The sequence below is a fragment of the Chlamydomonas reinhardtii genome, chromosome 17 (assembly GCF_000002595.2).
Source record: "Chlamydomonas reinhardtii strain CC-503 cw92 mt+ chromosome 17, whole genome shotgun sequence".
In the NCBI taxonomy this organism is placed as follows: domain Eukaryota; kingdom Viridiplantae; phylum Chlorophyta; class Chlorophyceae; order Chlamydomonadales; family Chlamydomonadaceae; genus Chlamydomonas; species Chlamydomonas reinhardtii.
Window position 1 is genome coordinate 125,739 of NC_057020.1, and position 23,804 is coordinate 149,542.

Sequence of the window (23,804 nt, forward strand, 5' to 3'; positions counted from 1 at the left end):
CGGGTGCCATGGAATGATGGAAACTTTCCGGAAGGCCCAGCTGCAACACAGGCCTGCACTGCTCGCAGCATAGCAATGGTGGTAGCCTGGCAGGCCGGCAGAGGTGATATGGTGTTTCCGCAGGGAGCAGGCAGCGTCTCATCACTCTCATGTTCTAGTGGGCGCGGCCACTTCAAATGACACCGTGCCCCTGTTCCCGTGGTAGATGCAGCCCTATGCAGCCGGTTCTGCCGCATCTCCATTGGGTCTCGAGCTCGTGCGCAGTCCCATACTCCCACGTGCCCTCCGGCCTTCTATGGGATCTTGGACAGCAGGGCATACTGCTGTGGGGGTTACCGCTCCCTAACATTGATAGGCGGAGACTGGCGGAGAGCCGGAGAGGCGGCTGAGGAGTTGCAGCCATGGAGCCAAGGTGGCATCTGCCTGCCTGTGCGCTCACAGACGCTGACCTCAGCACGCCAGGTCTTCGGGCCACTGCCACAGCACATCGTCCCCACACCACGCCGCCCTTCACGCAGCCAACACACAATGCCACCCGAAGGCACGCATAGCCACTCCTTGGCCAGAAATCACAATTTATGACAGCAACAAATCACAAGGGCATGCGAACATCGCTCGGCAGCCTCTGTCACCTGCAGTGCCCGCGCCGACATGCCCAGTCATTCAGGTCTCAGGGAAACCATCAACAGAAGGGACAGTCGATGTTCTGTATCTGTCAAGTGGGCAGCCCCTTTTCTATGTCATTGTTACCCCCGACAAAAGAAAAACTCAACCATCACCACCTGAAGCCGCATGTCCCGTTCCAAGCAGACGGCACGCATGCGGATTGCGGACGCATCCCCTTCCACAGTCCATGGAATGCGGTTCTCAGTGTTGCTGCGACAGCGCGACGCCACCCGCCGCGTCGGTCGCCTTGACGCCCAGGACCGGAACGATGCCCCCCACCTGCACACGGGGCACCACAGGGTGACATCACATACGCGGCCGGCGAGAGCGAGAGCGGCTGTGCCTGCAGACCGCACCCGTCATGTCCCCTAAAACTCCTTGCAGCTTCGCCATCCCATGGCTAGCAGTCCCTGGACCGAATGAAGGGACACAAGATCCAGGCCTGCGGGGACCTGCCGCCAGGTGCTGCCCAGCTGCCGCAACTGAGCTCGCACGCCTACACCGTGCGCATACACCCCACCTGCCGTGGTGCCGCCCCCAACCGTCTATCCTCAGAGGGCACCCACCTGCGGAGTGAGGGTGTGGCTCTTGCCGCTGGGTCCGTCCACCTGCACTCGCAGCACGGGCGCCACCGCCTGCCAGCCGCCCATGTTGAGCTCCTTGGCGCCGAACACGTGCGCCTGGCCCGGCTGCACCGTCAGCGTCTCCGCTATCTCGGTCTGCGATGGCACGAAATGTGCCAGGTGCAAGGACAGCTTAGTGTGGGCTGTGACGTGGGAAGGGGTGGGGCATGGTGCAGGGGATGGAGTGGGGGCGGGGAGTAAGGGTTGCATGGGGGATGGGGGTGGGGCGGAGCCGCGGGAAGCGCAGCTCCCGCCCAGCAGCCCGTCGGCAAACGGGAGGCCATTGCTGCCTGCCAACGTCAGGCCTGCAGGACCAAACGCTCGGTTTAACCCTAGTCGCTCTAGCTTCAAGCCAGTTGATGCGTCCTATTGCTTGCTAATTGCAAGCTTTGCATCATGCTGTGCGCGTAGCTTGCGCTTCCAAAGCAGTTCGCTGTTCCATCTGCCGGAGTTGGAACATCGTTGCCTCGTCACGCGAACGATGTCGCTCCGGCTTCAACCCACCTTATCCTTGTGGTTATCGTAGACAACCGTGAACTTCAATGGGTGCGCGGTTGTGTTCTGGATGTTCACCGCGTCAACGCGCTTCGGGGGCGGAACCATGTTCGCAACAGTGCACCGAGCCGAAAGGTCGCGTGACGGACTTAGTTTAAGCTGCTGGTGGACGCGAGCAGTAGACCTCATTTGCATATTACAGTCCGGAATTTGGGACAAGGAGTTCGAATCCGTGGGCCATCCGCCCATCCCGTGGCACTTTGTTCCTACGGGGCCGCGACGGTATGTCCCGTCGCGCCCCCCCCCCCCCGTCGCCTGTACGTTAGTCCCGCCATCTCGTATTCGCCTGTCTCGCACCGAACTCCCTCCCGAAGCATGATTCACTGCCTTCCTGGCACCTCCAACCTGCTGCTCTGCACACACACACACACACACTCATCCCGCCGGTCTGGCTACCTGCCGCTACCCGCGATCACGGGCCTACAGCACCAAGCAAATGCCCACCCGCTCACTGCGCCATTGCAGGTAGGGGTTCACGATGCGCACCACACGCGGCTGCACGCAAGGGTGAGAGGGGGAGGGGGGAGGGAAAGGGAGAGGGAGCGTCAGCGGCAGACACACCAGGCGACACGGGGTCGTCTGGCAGCTGACGCGGGCGAATACCCCGCCTACGCCCCCTCGACAACCTTTAAAGATGCACACACACACACACACACACACACCACTCCCCCCATAAATCCATAACCCCCACGCACTCGCACCTGGTCCTCGGCGCCCGGCGGCCGCGCCCGCCCGCCGCCGCCCTCCTCCCCGCGGCCCGCGCCAAACACCCTGTATATGTGGTAGCGGCCTCCCTCCTGCTGCGCGAACAGCCACTCCCGGTGCGACACCTCGAAGTAGGTCTTGGCCCAGGCGGCGCTGGTCTTGACCTCCACGTAGGCCAGCACCTCGCGCCCCGGGCCGCGGCGCCGCACCACCAGGTCGTAGGGGGCGCACTGCTCGGTGCGCGCGTTGACCCACTCCACCACCTCGTCTGGGGCAGGGAAGGCGGCGGAGAGGGAGGAAGGATTAGGAACAATGGGGAAGACGAGGAGGAGGTGGAGGAGGCGGCGGAGGAGGGGTACGCTCCAGCCACGCGGAGTGCCATTGCTTGCAGGTGGTGCATGGCCGTCTAGCACACCGTGCAGCTGCACGCATCTGCACGAACGAGACCAAAGAAACTCTAACGCGTTACTTGCACGCGTACCGCCTCGCGAACCCCCCCCCCCCCGCACTGCCACCGCCACCAAGCGCTCCAGGCCCGACTCCCCGTCCTGCTACGTCGCTGCGCCACGCACCCGGCTGCGCCTGCGCCTGCAGCAGCGCGGCCACGTAGGCCTCGCCCCAGCGCCCCACCGCCTCGCGCGCCGCGTGCGGCAGTGTGGCGTCACCCGCCAGCACCGGCAGCTGCAGCGGACCCAGACCGCCAGCCAGCCGCCTGGCAGGGAGGGGGAGGGGTGGTGGTGAATTGTTTGATCACTCCCCGTAAGGAACCAGGGACACGAGGGTGCAGCGCAGGAGGGAGGGAGCGTGAGGGTGGGAGCGGCATGCAGTGAACGGTACCGTATGCTGAAGCTGCCAACCGATTGCGCACGGGGGGCTTGGCGGGGTACATCGTGCTGGCATCAGTGGCTGTGGCGCTCAACTCCCAGTCAGGCCGCAACCCTACCCATCCGCCCGCCCGCCCTCACGCCCACCTGTGCACCTCGGGCCCGATGTCCAGCACCTCCTCACTGTAGGCCGCAGTGGGGCCAAACAGCCCCCCGCCGCCGCCGCCGCCACCAGCCGCTCCACCACCGCCGCCCCCAGCTCCTCCACCTGCCGGGCCGCCCGCACCTGCCATCAGGCGACCCAGACCCGGGCCAGGGCCGGGGCCACCCAGGTACGGCCCGCCTGCGCCCGGGCCTCCAGGGCCGCCCAGACCGCGGCCCAGCCCCTCCGCATCCTCACGCTCGTCATAGTCGCCGTAGCCGCCCGCGCGTGGGCGCAGCCCATCCCGAGGAGCTCCTCCTCCGCCCTGGCCGCCCTGGCCGCCCTCACCGCCCTCACCGCCCTCACCGCCCTCGGCCGCGGCGTCCATCCAGGAGAAGGGGCTGGGCTCGGCGGCGGCGCGGCGCGGGCCGGGGCCGCCACCCGGCGGCGGCGGGCCGTCCGGCTCCTGCCCCGGCCGGCGGCGGCGCTCGCTGTTCATGGCCGTGCCGGTGCGGGCCGGGCGCAGGCCCTCAGCCCCCAGCAGGATCTCGTCTTCGCCCTCGTCGCCGGCCGCGTACTCGTCACCACTGCCGCTGTCGTACCCACGCTCGCCGTCACTCACCCCGTCGCCGACGCCAGACTGCCGCCGTTGCCTCCATTCACTGCGGCCAGCGCCACCACCACCACCACCGGCTCCAGCGCCTCCACCGCTGCGGCCGCCCGATGTGCGGCCACCCATGGCCGCCGCCACCTCGTCATCCCCCAGCGCCTCCGCCTCCGCCCGGTGAGCGCCACGACCCGCACCTCCACCTCCACCACCTTCATCACCGCTGTTGTAGCCGCTGCGGTCGGAGCCCAAAGGCTCGCCGCTGTCCCCTCCTGACTGCCGCTCCTGCCCGGCCGGCGGTGCCTCCCACCTGGCCCCAAACCGGAACACAAGCGGAGCCACCGGCCCATCCGCCACTGCGCCGCCTGCCGCCGCCGCCGCACCCGTGTCCGAACCAGCAAGTCCCAAGCCGGTGCCCGGGCTGGGACCCGCACGGGCCCACGAGCCGGCACCGGCACCGGCACCGGCGGCGTACGGCGACGGCGCCGCCGCCACTGCCGCCGCCTCCACCGCCGCCTCCACCGCTGCGGGCGGCAGCGGCAGGCGGCCGTGCAGCGCCGCCAGGGCTGCCTCCAGGCCGGGCGACCCGGGGGCCTGGCCCGCGTCCAGCAGCGTGTGCAGCAGCAGCAGCAGCCGGCCCAGCGAGGAGCCGGCGGGCGAGCTGGCGGCCGCGGCACCGCTGCCGCCGGACAGCAGCCACCTGCGTGCCCAGAGGGGGGAGGGAAAAGGGCGTGTAACCCATAGCGACCAAGCCGGAAAGACGGGCCAATGGACATAACACGCCAGAACGAGAGATGCAGTGTGCAGTTATGGGCACATACCCGGACAGTTCCTCATACGCCGCCCGCCAGGCCTCAGCGTCCGGGGCCGCCTCCGCCGCCGCCGCCTCCACCGGGCCCTGGCTGCGGCAGTGCACGTACAGCACCGCACCCACTGGGGCCGCGGCGGGGGTCGGGGCGTGTGCGAGGACCGCCGCCTGCACACGGACCGGCTGTGGGCAGGGCGGGAGGCCAGCAGCGGGGGGGGGGGGGCAGTCAGCCTGGCAGTTGGCGGTGGTAGATGAGTATCCACTGAAGGCAGGTAGTGCCTTCGGGCACATCGCTGCTAAGCGGGTGACGTGTCCCTCGGTGCACACGTTGCCCCCTACGCCTCACCTCCTCCCTCCCCCTCCCGCCCCCCGCTTTCTTTCTCCCTGCTCCCGCTCACCCGCGTCACCAGCTGCAGCGCTGTCAGCTGGTACGTCACCGCCAGGGTGGGCGCGGCAGCAGCGGGGGCCAGGGAGCCCGCCAGCTGCAGCGGCTCAGCCGCAGACACCACCGCACACACACGCAGGCCGGACACACGCGCCGCCACCGCGCGCAGGCGGCGCAACGCTGGCGACTCCTCCTCCAGCTCCCCCTGCCTTGCCTGCTCCTCCCCCTCCTGCTCCTCCAACTCAACACCAGCCCCGCCGCCGTATGCTGCAGCCCACCGCAGCACATACGGCGCCACATCATTCAGCCGCTGCAGCACAGCCCGCGCCGCCGCGTCAGCAGCCGCCGACGTCTTGGCAGGCCCCGTAACCGCAGCAACCGCATGCGGCCCCGCCAGCGGCGGCTGCAGTGCCGCCGCCGCCGCGGGGCTCAGCGCCACCTGCTGCACCACCAGCCCACTCAGCCGCGGCAGCCCCAGCAGACCACACAGCAGCGCCGACAGGCCCCCAGCCGCAGCCGCCACCGCTACAGCCGGAGCCGCAAGGCCCAGGTCGTCATGGGCTCCCTCCGTGTGGGGCCCCGCCAGCACCGGCCCAATGAGCTCCAGCTGCCGCCGCGCCTCGGGCGCACCCGCACCCCAGGCCTCCGCCGCCTGGGCCGCCTGGGCCGCCGCCGCCTGCAGCAGCGCGCTCGCCGCCCGCGCCTCATCCCGCAGCCTCAACCCGCCCCCGCCAGTGCCTGCTGCGCTGGCAGGCGGCAGGATGGAGTCCAGCACCGCAACCACCGGGCCCTGCGCTGCGGCCTCGGCGGCACCCGCGCCCCCACCCGCCCCCACAACCTGGTCAGCCGGCGGCGCCGCCACCCAGCGGCCGTCAGCGGTGGGCAGCAGCGGCTCGGAGCGCAGAGCCGCCAGCACCGCCTCCGCCTCGGCGGCTGTAGCACCCCCTGACGGCGGGGCGGCCCCCTCCGTCGCCGCCGCCGGCTGTAGCGGCAGTGCCAGCAGGTCGCCCAGCCAGGCAAGGCAGATGAGCGCGGCGGCGGGGCGCGGCGCGGCGGCGGCGGAGCGCAGCGCCTCCAGCACGTGGGTGGGTGTGGGCGCAGCGGCCACTGACAGCTGGGCCACAAAGAAAGACCTGTGCGGTAGAGGGTGTGGAAAGCAGCACAAGCAGCGCAGGTGTCAGAAAGGGAAGCGAGAGGCCATAGTTGTCAGCATCCTGAGACTATGTGCAGCTGCAAAGCTCTGGGCAGGGACAAAGCACTCGAAGCGAGGACAGCGCGAGCGACGCAACGACTCACTCGAGCGCAGCGGGGTAGCTCGGGTGCAGGCGCGGCGGCAGCAGCGCTGAGGCACCTTCCGAGTCGTCGCCGCCAGATCCGGAGGGCGAGAGCGCCGGCGGCAATGCCAGCCGCCCCAGCGACCACACCACCTCTGCGGACGTGCACCAGCGCACAGGCACACGACCTCCGCCACCGCCACCGCCAGCAGCCGCAGGCAAGCCGATCAAGCTTTGCGTCGCAAAGGCCCGCCGCATCTCCGAAGCTGCTCCCACATCGGCGCCCGCGCCCGCTCCTCCCGCCGCTGCCACCGCCTCCTCCGCCAGCAGCCCCGCCGCCAGGTAGCGGTAGCAGCCGGACAGGTCGGACAGCGAGGGCTGCGGCGGGGCGGCGGCGGCGGCGGACTGAGGTCCAGCCCCTGCGTCACCTGCAGAGGCAGTAGCCGCCGCGGCGCTCCACAGCCGCAGCTGCGACATCACCACTGGCAGTGACGGCGCCGCCGCCAGACCCAGGGCGGCGGCGAAGCGCGGGTCCGACACCAGCGCCGCCCCTCCCGCGCCGCCCACAGCCGCACCGCTGGACCCGCCGCCACCCACAGCCGCAGCCGCCACATAGCGCGCGCAGGGGCCCAGCACACCGCGCAGGGCGGGCGAGGGCAGCAGCAGCGGCGGCAGTGGCGGCTGAGGCTGCGTCTGCAGCGACGACTCCGCGGCCCCGCCGTCCGGGGCCGGCAGGGGCGGTGCGCCGCCCGCCGGCACCGCCAGGCCGCCCCAGCTGTCCGCCAGCCAGGCGGTGCGGCGCAGCAGCTCCAGGAACGACGACGGCCGCCGCTCCCGTGGCCCAGTCGCCTGGGGGGCTGCTGGTGCGGCGGCTGGGGGCTGTGCGGGGTGCGCCCAGGCGGCTGCGGCGCACTCGGACGCCCACAGCGCGTCCAGCAGCGCCGCGGCGCCGCGCAGTGCCGCTAGCGACGCAGCCGGCGGGGAGGCGGCGGCAGCGGGTGAGGCTGCTGCTGCTGCTGCTGCTGGTGGGGGGCCTTGTGTGGTCGTCACGCCGCAGTGGCGCAGAAGCCGCTCCAGGTCGGGGCTGCTCCAGTCCCCGGCAGTAGCAGTGGCGGTACCGGCGGCAGTAGCAGTGGCGGTGCCGGCGGCAGTAGCAGCAGCTGCAGTGCTGGCAGCCGCAGTGGCAGTGGCAGCAGTAGGCAGCTCCCGCCTGAGGCGCACGAAGCTGTAGCCGCAGCGCAGCACGTGCGGCCCCAGGAATTCAGCCCACTGGGCGGCGCTGCCGAACCGCAGGTAGGCAGACGACCACAGCGCGCACGGGCACGAGCCGCTGCGACTGCCGCCCGCAGCCTCAACCTCAGACTCGGCCCCGGTGCTGCCTGGCGACATCGCGGACGCCAACGCGGACAGCGCGGCCGCCCGCTCCGAGCCGCCGCGGCCGTCCGGTGCGGCTGCGGCTGCCAGTCGGGCTGCGCCGCCCTCGCCGTTGGCGCCCAGCAGCCTCTCCGCCGCCCAGTCCGGGAAGCTGAGTCCCAGGCACACGCCCTCGGCCGACCGAACCACCGCCCAGCCCCGGGGCGGCTCCTCCGCGGCCGCCGGCGCCCCACTGCTGCCCGCGTCCACCTCGCCAGCCGGCAGCTGCTGCGTCTGCGCCTGCGTCTGCGGCGGCACCAGCACCCACACCAGTGCGTCGGCCCAGGCGGCTGCCACCCGGGGGTCCCGTGCGGCCAGGTGTGTGTGGTGCAGCAGGTAGGCGGCGTAGCCCACCAGCGCACGCGGCGAGGGGGCAGCAGCCGCAGCAGCAGTGGTGGGGGCTGTAGCAGCAGCAGCAGCAGCAGCAGCTGCAGCCGCTGCAGCCGCTGCTCGCTGCAGCGCGGGCAGCACGTGTCTGCTGATGACGTCGGGCGGCTGCAGCGGCGCCACGCCCAGCCGCGTCAGGGCGCGCAGGCAGCGGCCGCGCAGGCGGGGCGGGATGGCTGCGGGGGCAGCGGGGCAGCGGGGCAGCGTCAGAAGCTTTGAATGGGCCGGGTGTGTATTAAAGTACATAGCGAAAGGTGACAGAGGGAGAGAGCTGCAGCCAGGGAGCGTCTTTTCCCAAGCGGCGACGTGGACGGGGCCGCTACGGCCTCAACCTTCCCATCGCCGCCGCCGCCGCCCCCCCCCTCTCCACACACACACAACCACACACACACATCTCGCTCACCCGCCACGTCCACCAGCGGCAGCTCCGACTCAAAGCCGTACTCATAGCCGCCCTCGCCCAGCAGTGAGCTGCAGCCACCACTGCCGCCACTGCCGCTGCCGGCCCCTCCGCCAGAGGCGCCCAGGCCACCCGCTGCTGCTGTTGCCGCGGGCGCCTGCCCCGCCGCCTGCGTCTCCTGCTCAGGCGCCTCCTCCTCATCCGCCGTGACCGCGGCAGTGGCTGCGCCCGGCGGCAGGAGCGCCTCCGCGGGTGTGCCGGCCCGGCCGCCCGTCAGCGGCACCAGCGGCAGACCCCGCAGCGCCGCCACCAGGGCGCCCAGCGAGCCGGCGGCGGCGCCGGCAGCTGGCGGCACGGAAGAAGACAGGCCGCCGCCACCGCCGCGAGTGCCCTGCTGCACCTGCGAGGTGCAAGAGGGGAGGGCGTCCAGACATGGTTAGTAAGACCCAGGGGGGAAATGACACGGCGGGTGCCTTGATACCTTGCAGTGCTATGCTACCACACACATGTGCACAGGCTGAGGCACGGGCCAACCCCACTCTCAAGCAGCCGCTGGAGTCGCCGCGGCCGCCACCCGGCAGCTCCAAGCGCACAGCCGCACCTCGGCCTGCTCCAGCAGCTCCTCCAGCGCCGCCAGCAGCCGCCACCGCCACGCCGCGTCCCGACCGGCTGTAGCGGCAGCAGCAGCTGTAGCAGCAGCTGTAGCAGCACGGGTCGTCGCGGCCCCGCCTGCGCCCGCGCCCAGCAGTGCCTGGAGTGCCGCCACGGCGTGTCGCGCGCCGAACACGGACAGACCCAGAGCCGCAACCACACCCGCCGCCGGCAGGCAGCCCGCGTCACCGCCGCCGCCGCCGGCGCTGTTCCCCTCCGGCCCCATGAGCCCGTCTGTGAGGGCGTAGTGCAGCCCGGTGGCAGCGGACAGCGCCGCGGGGGGCAGCAGCAGCCGCAGCTCCTGTGGGGCAGATACGGCGTGTGTGTATGTATGTATGTGTGTGTGTGTTTGTGTGTGTGTGTGTGTGTGTGTGTGTGTGTGTGTGTAGTGGTGGGTCCAAAGCCATGAGTCCGTGAGGCCAGCCGCATGCAGAGCCAAGCATCCAGCCCCGAGGCCCCGCAACACCTCCCTGCCACCCACATGACGTCCCCCTCCCCTCCACCTCCACCTCCCCTACCGCTGCCCTCGCCCCTCACCTGACTGGCACCCACCACCACCTGGGACGGCCGCAGCAGCACCTCCGCCTCCACCTCCGCCTCTCCCGCCAGCTCCACCCCGGCGGCCCCGGCTCGCTGCGGCTGCGGCTGCAGCGCCAGCACACACGGCGCGGCGCGTAGAGCCGCCGCCACCGCGCCCACCACCGGCCGCAGGAAGGGCATCACCAGGCCCGACCCACCGCCGGCGGCGCTGTTGGCGCCCCCCAGCAGGCCCAGCCCCAAGCCCGCTCCCGACGTGGCGGCGGGCGGCACGTAGGCGAGCCAGCCGCCGCGGCGCAGGTGCGGGAAGAGGCGCGCGCCGTGCCGCACTGCGGCCAGGAAGGCGCCCGGCACCTGCAGTGGGGGCGGGGGAGGCGGGACAAAGCGGGTTGCGAAAGTAAAGAGACGGGAATCAAGTGGCAGCGGGCCACACAGCAGGTGGGGGTGAATGGGGGCACGGGTGGACGCGATGGCACGCGGCAAGAGCGGAAGCGCATGCACAGCACTGGCAGCGCGGCTGCGATGGCCGGGACTCTTCCGCGAGCCAACGGGTGCGCTCCTCAGTGCTCACTCCTGGCAGGGCTCCTGGAAGCGAGTTCGCACGACGCCAGTGCCCTCCCACCGCCCGAGTATATGACGGGCTTGATTGAGTCCTGGTTCATGAGGCTTAGCTTGGACCACCCGACCTCTACCATCCTTCCCACTCTCCCTTGCACCCACCCTATAACCGTACCCATCCACCCACCCACCCACCCACCCACTTCCACTACCACCCACTACCACCCACCCACCCACTACCATCCACTACCACCCACTACCACCCACTACCACCCACTGCCACCCACCATGTCTCTCAGCTGCTGGTTCCAGCCCTCGCCCGCGCTGATGTCCTCGCGGCTGCTCGGCACCAGCCAGTCCGCCTGCAGCGCGAACGGCAGGCCGCTGGGCCGCAGCGGCAGAGTGGCGTACACCTGGCAGCTGTGCGCCGCCGCCCGCAGAGGCGGCAGAGCGGGCAGGCCGCCGCCGCCGCTGCTGCTGTTGCCAGTGGCTGTGTCGCCCGCAGCCTCATCGTCCTGTGCCTCGAGTTCAACAGCGCCGGAGGAGGTGGTGAACGTGGTGGTGATGGTGGCCGCGGCTGCGCCGCCCGGTGTGGTGGCGGGCGGCAGCGGCAGCCCCACCTGCACGCAGGTGGCGGCGGGGCGCACGCCGGCAGCCCCGCGCGGCACCAGTGGCGGCGCCAGGCGGGCCGTGCCCACCACCCACGTGTGCACACTCTCGCGCAGCAGCACACGCCCATGCCCACGACCGCCTGCCGCTGCTGCTGCTGCTGCTGCTGCTGTTGCTGTTGCTGCCTCCGGCATCAGGGCCTCAATGCGCCACGTGACCTGTGCCGTGTGACACACACACACACACACGCACACACACACACACACACACACACACACACACACACACACACACACACACACACACACACACACGTGTCAGCACACACGTCAGCACGCACGCGCGCATCAAACATCTACGGCATCCGCACTCGCGCAATCCGGTGCGTGAGCAACCCGTTGCAGCCAGCGCTGCCCCCCAAGAAAACAACAACAACAACCCCCAAAGGGGCCCCACCCCACGGGGCCCCTCCACAAGGCCCCCCTACCCAGGCAGTCACCTGCACCAGGGCGCCGTCCTCGCTGTCACGCCGCGTCAGGGTGTGCACCACAGCCGCCGCCGTACAGCCGCCGCCGCCGCCGCCGCCGCCAGCCGCTGCGGGCGCCGCCACCTCGTCCCACAGCTCCAGCCGCCGCACCCGCCGCAGGAACAGCATCACATCAGGCCGCACCTGGGGGCGTGGCCACACCCAAAATGTTATAACAACGCAACCCGTACCATGAAAAGGCCTAATCACCACGGCAGCTCAACGCAGCGCCCACGTACCCTCCCTGCACCACCACCGCCACCCCCACACGCACCCACCTGCGACACCAGCCCAGCTGCCAGTGACTTCCAACTGGCCCCGCTGACGGCGGCAGTAGCACCCGTGGCCGCGGCGCTGCTGCCCTGCGCCGGCTGCAGCAGCCGCGGCGCCGCGGGCAGCAGGATGACTGTGCCCCAGCCACTGGCGGGCGGCGGCGGCGCGGCGGGCCGGATGCTGGGTGCGGCTGCGGCTGCTGGCGCCTCGGGGTGTGGTTGTGGGTGTGGGTGTGGGTGCAGTGTGGGGTCGGGGGCGGCGGGCGAGGGCTCCAGCGGCTGCGGCAGCACATAGCCCAGACCGGTGGGGTCCTGTGGGGGCGCAGGGTGGGGGGGAGGACAGGAGGTGATGGCGGGTGAGGGGCAGTCGGCGGTAGCAAGGCGGGGCAGGGGCATCGGGTCAATTGCAATGGCCCCAGTGGTGGAGGGCACTGAGGGGCTGACCAGCAGCAGAGGCAGAAGTCCCGACTGCATGCGGCGCCTAAAGGCGTGTGGGCCCACCTGCGCATCGAAGCCGAAGGCAAACCCATTGGAGTAGATGGCGGGCGCATCGCTCAGCGCAAACACCGACTTGAAGCCGATGCCCTTCTCGCCCGTCTGCTGCCGCAGCCCGCCGCCACCGCTGTCCACGTCCTTGCTGTCAGTAGCGGCAGCGGGGCCGGAGGCGGCGGCGGCGGCGGCACTCGGCGCCTGCTTGGCTGCCGCCTTGGAGGATGCGCCCACGTCACACAGGGCGCGCACGTCCGCCTCGCTGAAGCCACGCTGCGTACACACACAGACACACACACAGGCGGCAGCAGCAGGCACACTCGGGCACAGCGAAGAGCCGCAAGCAGCGCGACGGGGTCAGTCAGCTGAGCACGCATGTCCCTGCACACACACACACGCACACGCACACACAAACACACACACACACACAAACACACACACACACACACACACGCACGCGCACGCGCACATCCGCAACCACCGCATGCGCCTGCCTTCCCCCCCACCCCCCCACCCCTCACCCCTCACACCCCTCCTCACCTCATTTGTGGCCACTGCCAGGCCGGCGCCGCTCAGCCGCAGCGACATGGTGGGCGGCTCGCCGCCGCCCGGCAGCGCCGCCAGCTCGGACTCCGGGTAGCTGAGGGAGGCAGCGGCAGCGGTAGCAGCAGCGGCACAGGCAGGCGAGGGCATACAGGGAGACGTCGGTGTGCGGCCGTGAGCGGCAGCAGTCGAGTCAACCCGGCAGCAGTAGGGTTGCACTTTGCCGGGAAGTCTGCTGCTGTAAAACTGCGCCCCGCCCCTCCAATTGCGCTTCACCTTCCCCTCCCCCAAGCCCCCGTTCCCTCCCACCTGCAGTCGTCGGCGTTCTGCAGCAGCTCCAGCAGCAGGTGCACGCGGCTGGCGTACAGGTCCGCCGCCAGCCGCGTCAGGGCGCGCTGCAGCCGGGCCGCCTGCGCCGCCAGCACCGCCGCCACCTCGGGCGGCGCCGCCACGCCCACGCCGAACTCGCGCTGCCGGATGGAGCTGACCACAGCCGCCGAGTGGGCGGGGCTCACCCGCGCGCGCAGGCGCCAGGCAGGCAGCAGCGGCGAGGTCGGCGACAGGGGCGGCTGCTCCGCTGGGAGGCCTCCGCTCGGGGTCACGGCGGCGGCGGCCGAGGCAGTGCTCGAGGGAGCTGCCAGCGCCGCCGCCGCAGCGTCAGGCCCACTGCCGCCGCCGCCGCCGCCGCTGCCCTCGCGGCCGCCCATGCGGCGCCCTGACGCGGCGGCGGCGGCGGCCGGGGCCGGGCTGCGGCTGGGCTGCAGCACAATGTCATCTCCCGCGCCGTCATCCGCCTCCTCCTGGGCAGCGCCGCCCCTGGCCGCAGACCCAGCGGGCGGCGGCGCCTGGGCTGCTGCCCGGGTGCCGCGGCCGTCAGCCCCCTGCGGCGTGGCGCTGACCCCCTGTGCCACGTCAGATGCGGCCTCTTCAGCGGCAGCTGCGGCTGCTGCGGCCGCACCCAGCCGCCGCAGCGCCGCCACCGCCGCCGCACACAGGCGCGCCCCCAGCAGCAGCTGCTGCCGGCCCTCGCACGGCGCCGGCCCTGGCGCGGTGACCAGGCGTGCGCCCACCGCCCACAGCGCCGCCAGGGCGCGGGTGCGCACCGCCGCAGGCAGCGCCGCCGCCGCCGCCGCCGCCACCTCAACCGCTGACTGCGGCGGTGCGCACCAGTGCGCGCCAGTTGGAGCCGCCGGGGCCACAGCTGCCGCGGCCGCGACTGCGACTGCTGCGGCCTGCAGGCGCGGCGGCAGCAGCAGCTGCAGCAGGGGGCCGCAGGTGAGGAAAGGCGGCGGCATGGCCAGAGCCACATCCAACAGGTACGCCCCCAGCCGCTGCGCTGCGCTGTCCGGCGCCGCCGCCGTCAGCGTCGCCCGCTCCGCGGCATCCTCCGCCACCGCCGCCAGCAGTGCCGCCGGCAGCGCCGCCACGCCGCCGGCGCCGGCAGTCAGACCCAGCAGTGCCGCAGCCGCGCCCGCGCCGTCCAGAGCGGACAGCGCCTGTGAGAGGGTTTTGGTGTGGTTCAGGGGTTTGGGGTCGGGTCCAGGACGCGGGTGGACGGCTCTCAATTGTGATTGACAGCTTTGTCCCGTACGCAGTAGTCAACATGTTACTCCGGCACGCCGCACCTGCGCAAAGCCGCCAGTGGTTGCGGCCGCGTCCACCAGCAGCAGCGGCCCGGCACTGCCGCATGGAAGCGCCACCGCGGCAACCACCTTGCCGCCACTGCCGCCGCCGCCGCCACAGCCCCGGAGCACCTGCAGCAGCGCGCCGGCCGCCGCCGCGCCGCCGCCGCCAGCACCACCTGCGGCGGACCCTGACAGGGCCAGCGCCTCACCAACAAACGCCAGCGGCAGCCCCGCACCCGCACCCGCACCCGCACCCGCACCACCGCCAGCCGCAGCGGCGCCGCTAGCGGAGGGCGGAGGCGCCGCCAGCACCGCCACCAGGCCAGTCACATCCAGCGGCGCCGCCGCTGACGCAGCGTCCACAGACCCACTGCCCGTGGCCGCCCCCGCCCCCGCCCCCGCCAGCAGCGCGTGTGCATACAGCACGGAGCCCGCCGCCGCGTCCTGCTCCTCCGCCTCCGCCGCCGAACTCCCAAAATCACCACCGCCGCCACCCGTAGCCGCCGCCGCCAGCAGCGCAGCCGCGCCGCTGGCTGCGGGTCCGGCCAGGTCTTCGAAGCGGCCGCCGCCGAACTGCGCGCACGCCAGCGCCTCCACCTCGGAGGCTGTAGCAGCACCCGCACCCGCACCAGCTGCGGCTGCGGCACTCGCGCCGCCGTCAGCTGCAGCGCTGGCGGCTGCGGCCGCCTGGCGGCAGAAGGCCTTGAGCTGCGCCGCCACCAGAGGCGAAGCGCCCACACCCGCCGCCGCCGCCGCCGTTGGGTCCGCCGCAGCAGTACCAGGAGCAGTAGCAGCGGCGCCGGCAGCCGCGGCCTGCGCAGACGCATCTGCGGCCTTGCCAGCTGCGTCCGCCTGAGGCGCAGCAGTGGCGGCCGCTGCTGCGGCGGCGCTGTCCGCTGCGGGCGCCTGCCCCGCTGCGTCCACCTGGCCTGCTGCCGCTGCCGCTGCGGCTGCTGCGGCCTTGACCCGCTGCGCCTTGGCCAGCACCAGACCACACGCCTCCTCGAATGCGGCTGCGAGGGCGCACGTAGTCCATGTCAGCAGCAGCTAGCGCCACTCCCTCGGCCCACGTCCTACCTGCATGTCCCCTGGAGGCCCCGTCACTGCCACATCAAACAGCCCCCCTTTCCATGACCTGCCTGCCCCCGTTCTGTATCCCTCCCCGCACCCATGCAGCCCCCCCCCCCCAAAAAATCTCCCTCCCAGCCCTCTCACCCGACATGGCCGCACCGCCCTCCTCCAACAGCGCCAGCAGCCCCCGACCGCCACCACCACCACCGCCGCCGTCTGCACCTCCCGCGCCGCCGCCGTCCAGGCTGTCCACGTGCAGGGCCGCGCACACGCCCCGCTCCAGCTCCAGCAACAGACCCAACACACTACTGGGCGCGGCGCCCGGCGCACCCGCCGCAGCAGCTGAGGCGGCAGCAGCGGAGGCCGCCAGTCCCTTGCCGCCCTGGCCCTGCGCCTGTGGCGGCGCCTGCTGCGACTGAGCCGCGCCGGATGCAGCTGCCGCCGCCCCCGCCTGCCCCTGCCCCTGCGCCTGGCCCTGCGCCTGCGCCTGCGCCTGCGCCTGCTCCTCGGCCCGCAGTGCGGCTGTGGCTGCGGCCAGCTGTGCCGCCGCCGCCGCCTGCAGCTGGGCGCGACTGGGCGGAGGGCCGTCCAGGGGCTGGGGCGGCGCAGGGCTGCCGGAGGCCTGAGGGGGGGGAGGGAGGGGGGGGGGGAGGGGAGGGAGGGGGAGGGAAGGGGAGGGAGGGGCAGCAGGGGTAGAGGCTGGGAGGCGGGTGCGGGCCGCAGGTATCAGGCCACGTGCTGTAGGCGACATGGAGTGGAGGGAGGCGTCAGCCCCCAACCATGAACGACGGTACACGGCGCTTGCACGCAGTCACAGCGTTGCACCCATGGTGGTAACCCATGACGCGCTACAAAGCACGACATAACCCATGTGTGTGCATTCATGTGTGCCACGCCTCCCCCTGTGTGTGCATCCTTCGCCTGTCTGCACCCCACCCCCACCCCGCCATTCAAGCACTCCGCTCTCCATGAACGGCTTCCCGCTCCCGCCACCCCACCCCACCCCATCCACCCCCCGCACACACACGCACACGCACCTGCACGGCGCGCTGCCACCAGACCTGCCGCCGGCCGCCGCCCTTGCGTCCCGGCCCGTACACGTCCTCCTTCTCCACCACCCCCTGCAGCAGCAGCGCCACCACCACCTCCGCACACACCTGCACGCCAGCCACAGACACACACAGGCAAGCACGAGTGTCAGGTATGCGTTCGGCAAAACCCCATTCGCCCTAACCTGGAAGGTTACGGCAAACCCTATTGGTCCCGCCCGCACCGCCCCTGACGCGTCACCCACCCTGCACACGTCAGCAATGCGTGGCGGCGCCCCGGCCCCGCCCCGCTGCTGCTGCTGCTGCTGCTGCAGGCTGTGTGCCGCCGCCGCCGCCTGCGTCCCCCTGCCGGCTGCCGCCGCCGCCGCCGCCACCGCGGACATGGCGCCGCTGCCTGCCGCCGCGGTCCAGCGCTGCAGGCAGGCGGCCAGGTCGTCGGTGAGGTCGTCGGGCGGGGCGGACCTGAGCGCGCCGGCCCGGACCAGCTCCCGCGCCTGTGGGGTATGGGGTGTCAAGTGCGGGGGGTATGTGCCCGGGCCCAACGAGGGGGGACGAGGGTGCAAGCCAATTAGGGGAAAAGGGAGCGGGGCGCCTTCTTGCAGCAGCTCAGTTGGGCCGGCCGGCGCGCCCCCCTCGCCCCCATGCGCCACGCCCATATGCCCTCCTCAGCCCCACGCGTCACGCCGCCCCCCCCCCCCCAGCTGCCCTCTCCCTCTCCGCCCGCCCCCCCCCCCCGGGTCCCGCCGCACCTTGCACAGCGCCGCCATACGTATGCGGTACCTCGGGTGCAGCGTGCACACACCGAAGATGTGCGAGCACACGTCTGCAGCACATGGAGGACACACACATAGTGCAGCGGCAACGGCGAGTGAGGTCGTGTCCACAGCCCGGCCGCCCCCACGTGCTGCACGGCGTGAGGCCGTGCTGCTGGGAGCACATCAGCACACCCACGTAGCGTGGAGGGCAGCCCCGACCCGCAGCCCAACAACCGCGCATCCGCTTCCCCCTCTTGTGTGGTTCTGGCACCAGCCCCCAGCCCCACAACCCCCCAGCCCCGGCCCCACCGTTTTCGTTGGGGCAGGCGCACAGGCAGCAGTTCATGTCCACTGGCCACCACTCCGCCTGGCCACTCGTGCTGCACCAGAAAGCACAGGGGGGGGGCGGCGGCCACCGGGTGAATGGACGAGGTGGCAGGGGCCACACACCCAACCACCCACCGAACCCCCAACCCGCCACCCCCCACATACACACACACGCACGCAAGGGCCACTGTGGACTCCAGCCGTACCCAGCCCCCGCCTCCGCACGCAGCGCTCCCCCATTGGACCCCGAACCCCAACCCTCAACTCCCGCCCGCCCACCCGCCACGCCCTCGCCCCCCACGGATTACCGCCCCTTCATCCCCGCCCTTTACCCCCGCCCCCCGCGCCGCTCGCCCTGCTGCTCCACGACGCCTCGGCCCCCATCTCATAAGTACCATCGCTTGCAACTAACGCCTCTGCCTGTGCTCCGCTCGTTTTAGTTGGTTTGGTTTAGTTTGGGCTGGTATTTGCAATCCCCCTCCCGCCCCCCCCCTCGCCCCCCCCCCCCGGCCCGCCCACCTGTGCACCCTGAACAGGTGCGGCACGGCCGTGTCCTGCACGCCGTCGGCCATGTCCGCCAGCCGCCCGCCCTTGATGCGCACGCCGTCGCTCACCGTGCGCAGAGCCCGAGACTCCTGCACATGCAGCACACGCGCGGCAGTACACATATACACACACACACACACACACACACACACACACACAGTTATCAAACAGCAATCATATCGGCACCACGCCAGCATGCGGCACCAGGCAGGAGGTAGGCACACGTGCGCGGCCCACCCCACTCCCCGCGCCCTCCCCGCCCACCCCAAATTATAACCCCCCCACCCCCCACTCGGGCACGCACCGGCCAGTCGTCATCGCCCGCCCGGCGGCTGCCGCCCCTGAAGCCGCCACCGCCACCGCCACCGCCACCACCTGGGGGCCCGCGCTGTGGTCGCAGCTGCACCATCGGCGGCGCTGCCGGCCCTCCGCCGCCACCTCCTCCTCCTCCTCCCCCACCGCCGCCGCCACCACCAGGCTGCTGGGCGCGCTGGCCCGCCACATACGGCACCACCCGCGACGGCCTCTGCTGCTGCTGCTGCTGGCTCGGGTGCTGCTGGGCAGCCCCCTGGAGGCCGGGCGGGGCCGCCGGCGCTTGCGGCTGCGGCTGGTACGGCTGGCCCCGCTGCAGCAGGGTCACCGCGGGTGCCGCACCGCCCGCGGTACCCGCAGCGGCAGCACGACCGCCTAGGCCTAGTCCGCCCGCCGCGGCATTTGAGCCGCCGCTGAGCGCAGTTACACGCTGCGCCGCTGCGGCAGCCGCCGCCGCCGCCGCCGCCGCGCCTGCAGCAGGCGGTTGCAGTCCGGGGGCGCCGCCGCCAGCAGCGCCGCTGCCGCCGATGGCCATGCGAGCAAGCGCCGCCGCGGCAGCTGCGGCCTGCGGGTTCGGCTGTTGCTGCTGCTGCTGTGGCGGCTGCTGTTGCTGCTGCTGGGGGCCGCCGCCACGCGACCGCTGCTGATGCTGGTGCTGGAGGCCCGGCGCAGCGCCCGCCGCGAAGTTGGCGGCCTGGCGTGGCGCCTGGGGCTGCTGGTACTGGTGCTGGGTCTGGTACTGGGGCTGGTACTGCTGCGCCGCAGCTTGCGGCTGGGGCTGCTGTCCATGCGCACCAGGGCCCGGGGCCTGGTGCTGGGACGCCCTGTTGGCGCCGCCGGGCGAGGGAGCCGTGGCGGCTGCCGCCGGCACCTGCCCCTGCTGCCCCGGTTGCTGCTGTGCGGCCACAGAGCGCAGGAAGTCCTCAAAGGTTAGGGAGGCGCCCAGCACCGGCCCCGCAGCCGGCGCAGCAGCGGCAGGGGCAGCCGCGGGGCGCTGCTGATGCTGGGGCTGCTGCTGCTGCTGGGGCTGCCGGCCGCTGTTGTGGGTGTGGGTGTTGTTCCGCTGCGGGCCAGGGCCATCGGTGCCTGGAGCTGCCGGCTGGCCGCGCGCGCGCTGGTTGCCGCCCTGCCCCCCGGGCTGGCCGCGGGGTTGTCGGCCGGGCTCAGCGGCAGCGGCTGCGCCAGGTGCCGGAGGGCCCGCCGGGTTACCTGCGGCACCGCCGCCGAGCCCGCGCAGCGCGTTCCGAAGGAGCGCCTGGTGGGCCGGCGACCCGTTGTTGTCCATTTCTTGCCAGAGACTGTCCTACGACGTCAAGTCCTTGGAGCCATCGCGAGCGGGGGCACAGTTATGACCCAAGCTTGCGCGATCTGCACGTCAGGAGACTCCTGTCGCTCCGGTTTATGCAATTACCTACAACACAATTGATGCTTTACAGGTTAAAAAGCTGCAAGCAACTTTGCTATGGGTTATGGGTAAGAAAACGCTTACAATCGTTTGCAAGTTGTTGCTCAGGAGCACTGAGTGTATGCGCTAAGCGAGAAGCGTAGCCCTCTCTGTAACAGTATGCTGGCAGCACACGCTACGGCCCAATGCGTCCGGCGCCGCGACGTGGCATGCCATGCGGCGGGCGTGCAGTCGTGTTCAGTCAACCCTAGCTAGACTTAACAGGCTGCGTCGTGCTGCCTAGCGCTGCTTGCCTTCCCCGGGATGTCCGAGGGGCTCGTTGCTGGCTAGCTGCCGCCCCCGGGCCCCGTACTCCGACGGCTGTCCGCCCCAAATACAGGCAGCCAAGACACGCCGCCACGTGCCACCACGTGCCGGTGTTGCCACAGCATCAGGCAGCCGTCAGTTCATGCCACCCACCACCGCAGGGCGCGCATCCATCAAGCCGTTCTATCGCCGTCGACACCGCTGGCCTTGTCCGCATTGCCGTCAACAACTCGGTTACATTCACAGTGCCCAGCACCGCTGCAGTAGTGGCACCACACGATAACAATGACAGGCGGGTTGGCTAACTGCCGCCGTCCTGTGCCAGACCTTTGACACTTCGCGCCGGCGCCTCCCCGCATGTACCGCCTGTCCGTCGCCCCTGCAGGCCTGCCCGTGTGCATCGGCGCTGATAATCGCACCACCACTTGCGCACTGCTGCTGCCGCCACCAGGGCCGCCACTGGGTGCACCGCACATCGCAGCGCGCTGCACCCCCAGACTCACTACGCCACTGGCTGCATGCCGCCGCCCTTCCCCCCCTCCCGCCCCTTTCACAAGTCACGCTGCACCCCTCCTCCGCCGCCTCCTCCGCCTCCTGCTCCGCCGGCCGCTGCGCGCTGCTCCATCTCTGCCACGGCCTCGTTGATGATCTTGGACACCTCGGTCGCAAACTCCGTCAGCACCGGGTTCTTGTCTGGGGCGCGGGGGGCGCGGCGGAACGAGTGGTTTCTTGCGGGTGTTTGGGGCTTTGGGAGAGGGCGCTAAGAGGTGCATGGGCTACAGGCGGGAGGAGGCACAGGAATAGCGGGCTGCGAGGAAGCACGATCCATTACTACCATATCCCAGCTTGGCTGCAGCAGCTCACCTGGATGCCAGCGCAGCTGCAGCTGCCGCACCCGCTTGCGCCGCTCCTCCTCGCCGCACGCAGCCGCCTCCGCCACCGCCCCGTGGATGGCGGTGCGGATGGTGGCCAGGCTGAACACACCCGCACCGCCACCACCACCGCCACCGGACGCAGACCCAGAGCCGGAGCCGCCTGCGGTGTGCCAGGAGGGAAGCAGACGGGCGTCAGCCTTGTGTGCGCAGGTGCCGCGTGCCCTGCCTGAAACAGTTGGTTTGCCCGCTCACCGTCTGAAGTCGGCTGCTGTTGGTGTTGCTGCTGCTGCTGTTGCTGCTGTTGCCGCGCCAGCTGCAGCTCCAGCTCCAGCAGCCTCTTGCGCAGGTAGCGCACATACAGCGCCGAGTCCGCGAGCGTGGCCTGCACGTCACGCACATTGGTGCAGCACAAACACACCCACACACACACACATGCGCTCACCTTTTCTACTTCGTGGACGCGAGAGCAGCAAATGGCTTTGATCCGCGGGACTGGACAGCTCCCCTTGTGCGCCCTCCGCCCCGACGTCCGCCCGCCCTTCCATCCAGCCGTCCGGCCGCCCCCCACCCCACCTCCCGCACCTGCAGGGCATCCACGTCCGCGTAGCAGCCCGACAGCTCACTCAGCGCCGTGTCCCGCTGCAGGCAGGAGGTGCGGGAGGTGCGGGAAGGTTTGAAAGGGGGTACGGAGCAGGATAGGGGGCGGGATGGGGTGGGTGGCAGAGAAGAGGCCGCATGGGGGCTGGGTCATGACTGACGCCACCCGTTGCCCAGCGGTCCCCTGGTGGTCCTGCCAACACGCACGCAAAGGCGCACATCCATGCGCAAACACGTACACACACTCACCTGCAGCAGTGCATCGTCCCGCATGGCCCGCAGCCGCTCCGCCCGCGCCCGCTCCTCCGCCATGGCCGCCTGGTGCCGCGCCTCGGAGTAGGAGGCCTGCAGGGGGCGGGGCGGAGTAATGAGGGAGGGTGGGTTTTGCGGCCGCTGCCGCTGCCCTCGTGCGCTGCCCGGCAGGATGTCCTCCCCCTCCGCGGCACACCGCGGACCCATGGCCGCATCCATGTCTGCATTGCGCCTTCCCCGTACGGCATGACCCCTCCCTGCCTCCAGCACTACTCGCCCCTCCGTGCGCCCCTCTCCGCCCCCCTTTGATGTGCCCCGCCCCCGGTCCCCCACTGCTGCGCTGCCGCCCACGACATGGTGCGCCCCACTCGCCTGCAGGCGGCTGGCCTCCAGCAGCGCCTCCAGCCGGGCGGCCTGGGCGATGCGGGCGCGGGTGTGGGCGTGTGGCGGGGGATGGAGAGCTCACGATGTCAAATAGAGCTACAGCCCTAAAGCCTGGACCCATGAGCCGTAGCGGGCACACTACACAGGCAGTTTCTCTAGCCTGCCTAAGACGGCAGCCTTGCTGTCCACTCCTTCCGCCGCATTGCAGCCCTCTGGCCGGCCCCTCCACACATCCACATCCACACACAGCCCATGCTCACCGACCCCATGCACACACACACACACACACACACACACACACACACACACACACACATATATGCTCAGACACTCACAAACAGACATGCCTCCTTGTGCTCTTTAACACACACGCACACACGCACACACACAGAGGCTCTCCCGCGCACCTCCTGCTGCAGCTGCCGCTCCCGCTCCCTGCCCAGCTCAGACTCCACACGCAACCGCCGCGCGCCGTCTTCACTCCGCGCCAGCCTGCGCAGTAGTTTGGGCACGTTGCCTCTACCATTCCTCACAGGCCCAGACCTCAGCCACTCCCCCATACGCCAGGCGCCTACAAGTGTGACCCTTGAGCCTCGCCGCTGCAGGCCAGGCCGCCGAGCGAGCCCCCACCTGGAGGCGTAGCTGGTGCACACAGCGCTCGACTCCGCCAGCTGCTCCTGCAGCACCTCGCACTTGCCCTTCAGGCCCTCCAGCGTGCTGGACAACAGCTGCACCCGCTGGTCAAACATGGCGGCCAGCGCGTCCTCCGGCGACTTGGCAAGGATGCTGCTGCTGAAGTTGCTGCTGGCATGGCTAGTGGTGGGGCTGCCGCTACCATGGAGCCGCTCGTCGGCGGTGCTGCCCTCTTCACCCTGGTCAACCTTTGACTCGTCCCACACGTCGTCCTCGCCGCTTGACGCATGCTCTGCCAAGGGCCATTTGCCAAACTTGCGAGCAGCGAGGCCCGTCGCCGCAGTCGTCATCGCATAAGACCGCCGGGCAGCGTTGTTTTCCTATGAGCTCAGCTATAATCTGACTTGTTGTATGGGCCAGGGCTTACAGGAGCTGTGAAGTGGCAGCAGTTTTGGCTCACGGTGACTCGGCCAGCTGTTGAGCGCGCAGCTGTTATGTATGTTTACGTTCGTAAATAGCTGCTGTTGCTGTAGACAAAAGTCACGACTCTTTATAAAACAGCTGCATTTGCCCAGTCGCTGTGTACTTGGATCCTGTTTTCCGGTCCCGACTCGTTTTGCGAGGTAAAGGGCCCGAGGCGCAGAATTAAGAGGAAAGTCATACTGGACTACACCAGGCAAAAGACCACCGCGC

General features: G+C 70.8%; 2 protein-coding genes across 2 annotated transcripts; both read right to left on the minus strand.

The window, feature by feature from the left end:
• Positions 1-11: 11 nt before the first annotated feature.
• CHLRE_17g697150v5 (uncharacterized protein) lies at positions 12-20,207 on the minus strand. The gene is made up of 26 exons (XM_043071840.1): positions 18,652-20,207; positions 18,321-18,436; positions 17,784-17,854; positions 17,469-17,542; positions 16,965-17,213; positions 16,708-16,827; positions 15,815-16,292; positions 14,600-15,612; positions 13,284-14,470; positions 12,972-13,071; positions 12,444-12,704; positions 11,949-12,254; positions 11,644-11,814; positions 10,823-11,362; positions 9,978-10,331; positions 9,391-9,741; positions 8,793-9,189; positions 6,612-8,565; positions 5,329-6,448; positions 4,944-5,113; positions 3,521-4,822; positions 3,122-3,261; positions 2,546-2,817; positions 1,794-2,339; positions 1,233-1,385; positions 12-945 (listed from the first exon to the last, which is right to left on the minus strand). The coding sequence occupies exons 1-24, from the start codon at positions 19,942-19,944 to the stop codon at positions 2,265-2,267; spliced, it is 12,114 nt and encodes a 4,037-aa protein (XP_042914299.1). The 5' UTR covers positions 19,945-20,207; the 3' UTR covers positions 12-945; positions 1,233-1,385; positions 1,794-2,264.
• A 104-nt stretch (positions 20,208-20,311) lies between these two features.
• On the minus strand, positions 20,312-23,777 carry CHLRE_17g697200v5 (uncharacterized protein). Its single transcript, XM_043071841.1, has 8 exons — positions 23,109-23,777; positions 22,886-22,970; positions 22,467-22,508; positions 22,092-22,187; positions 21,828-21,884; positions 21,498-21,627; positions 21,235-21,405; positions 20,312-21,063 (listed from the first exon to the last, which is right to left on the minus strand). Exons 1-8 carry the CDS (start codon positions 23,459-23,461, stop codon positions 20,921-20,923), a joined length of 1,077 nt encoding a protein of 358 aa, XP_042914300.1. The 5' UTR covers positions 23,462-23,777; the 3' UTR covers positions 20,312-20,920.
• Positions 23,778-23,804: the final 27 nt, after the last annotated feature.

Coding starts and splice junctions, on each gene's coding strand:
- CHLRE_17g697150v5 (XM_043071840.1), bottom strand. CDS start 19,944: ATGGACAACAACGGGTCGCCGGCCCACCAGGCGCTCCTTCGGAACGCG. Junction 9,190..9,390: donor AGCTGCTGGAGCAGGCCGAG/GTGCGGCTGTGC, acceptor TGCACCTCGCAG/GTGCAGCAGGGCACTCGCGG. Junction 5,114..5,328: donor CGCTGCAGCTGGTGACGCGG/GTGAGCGGGAGC, acceptor CCCTGCCCACAG/CCGGTCCGTGTGCAGGCGGC.
- CHLRE_17g697200v5 (XM_043071841.1), bottom strand. CDS start 23,461: ATGACGACTGCGGCGACGGGCCTCGCTGCTCGCAAGTTTGGCAAATGG. Junction 22,971..23,108: donor TGCACCAGCTACGCCTCCAG/GTGGGGGCTCGC, acceptor ACTACTGCGCAG/GCTGGCGCGGAGTGAAGACG. Junction 21,406..21,497: donor ACAGCAGCCGACTTCAGACG/GTGAGCGGGCAA, acceptor GGCACACCGCAG/GCGGCTCCGGCTCTGGGTCT.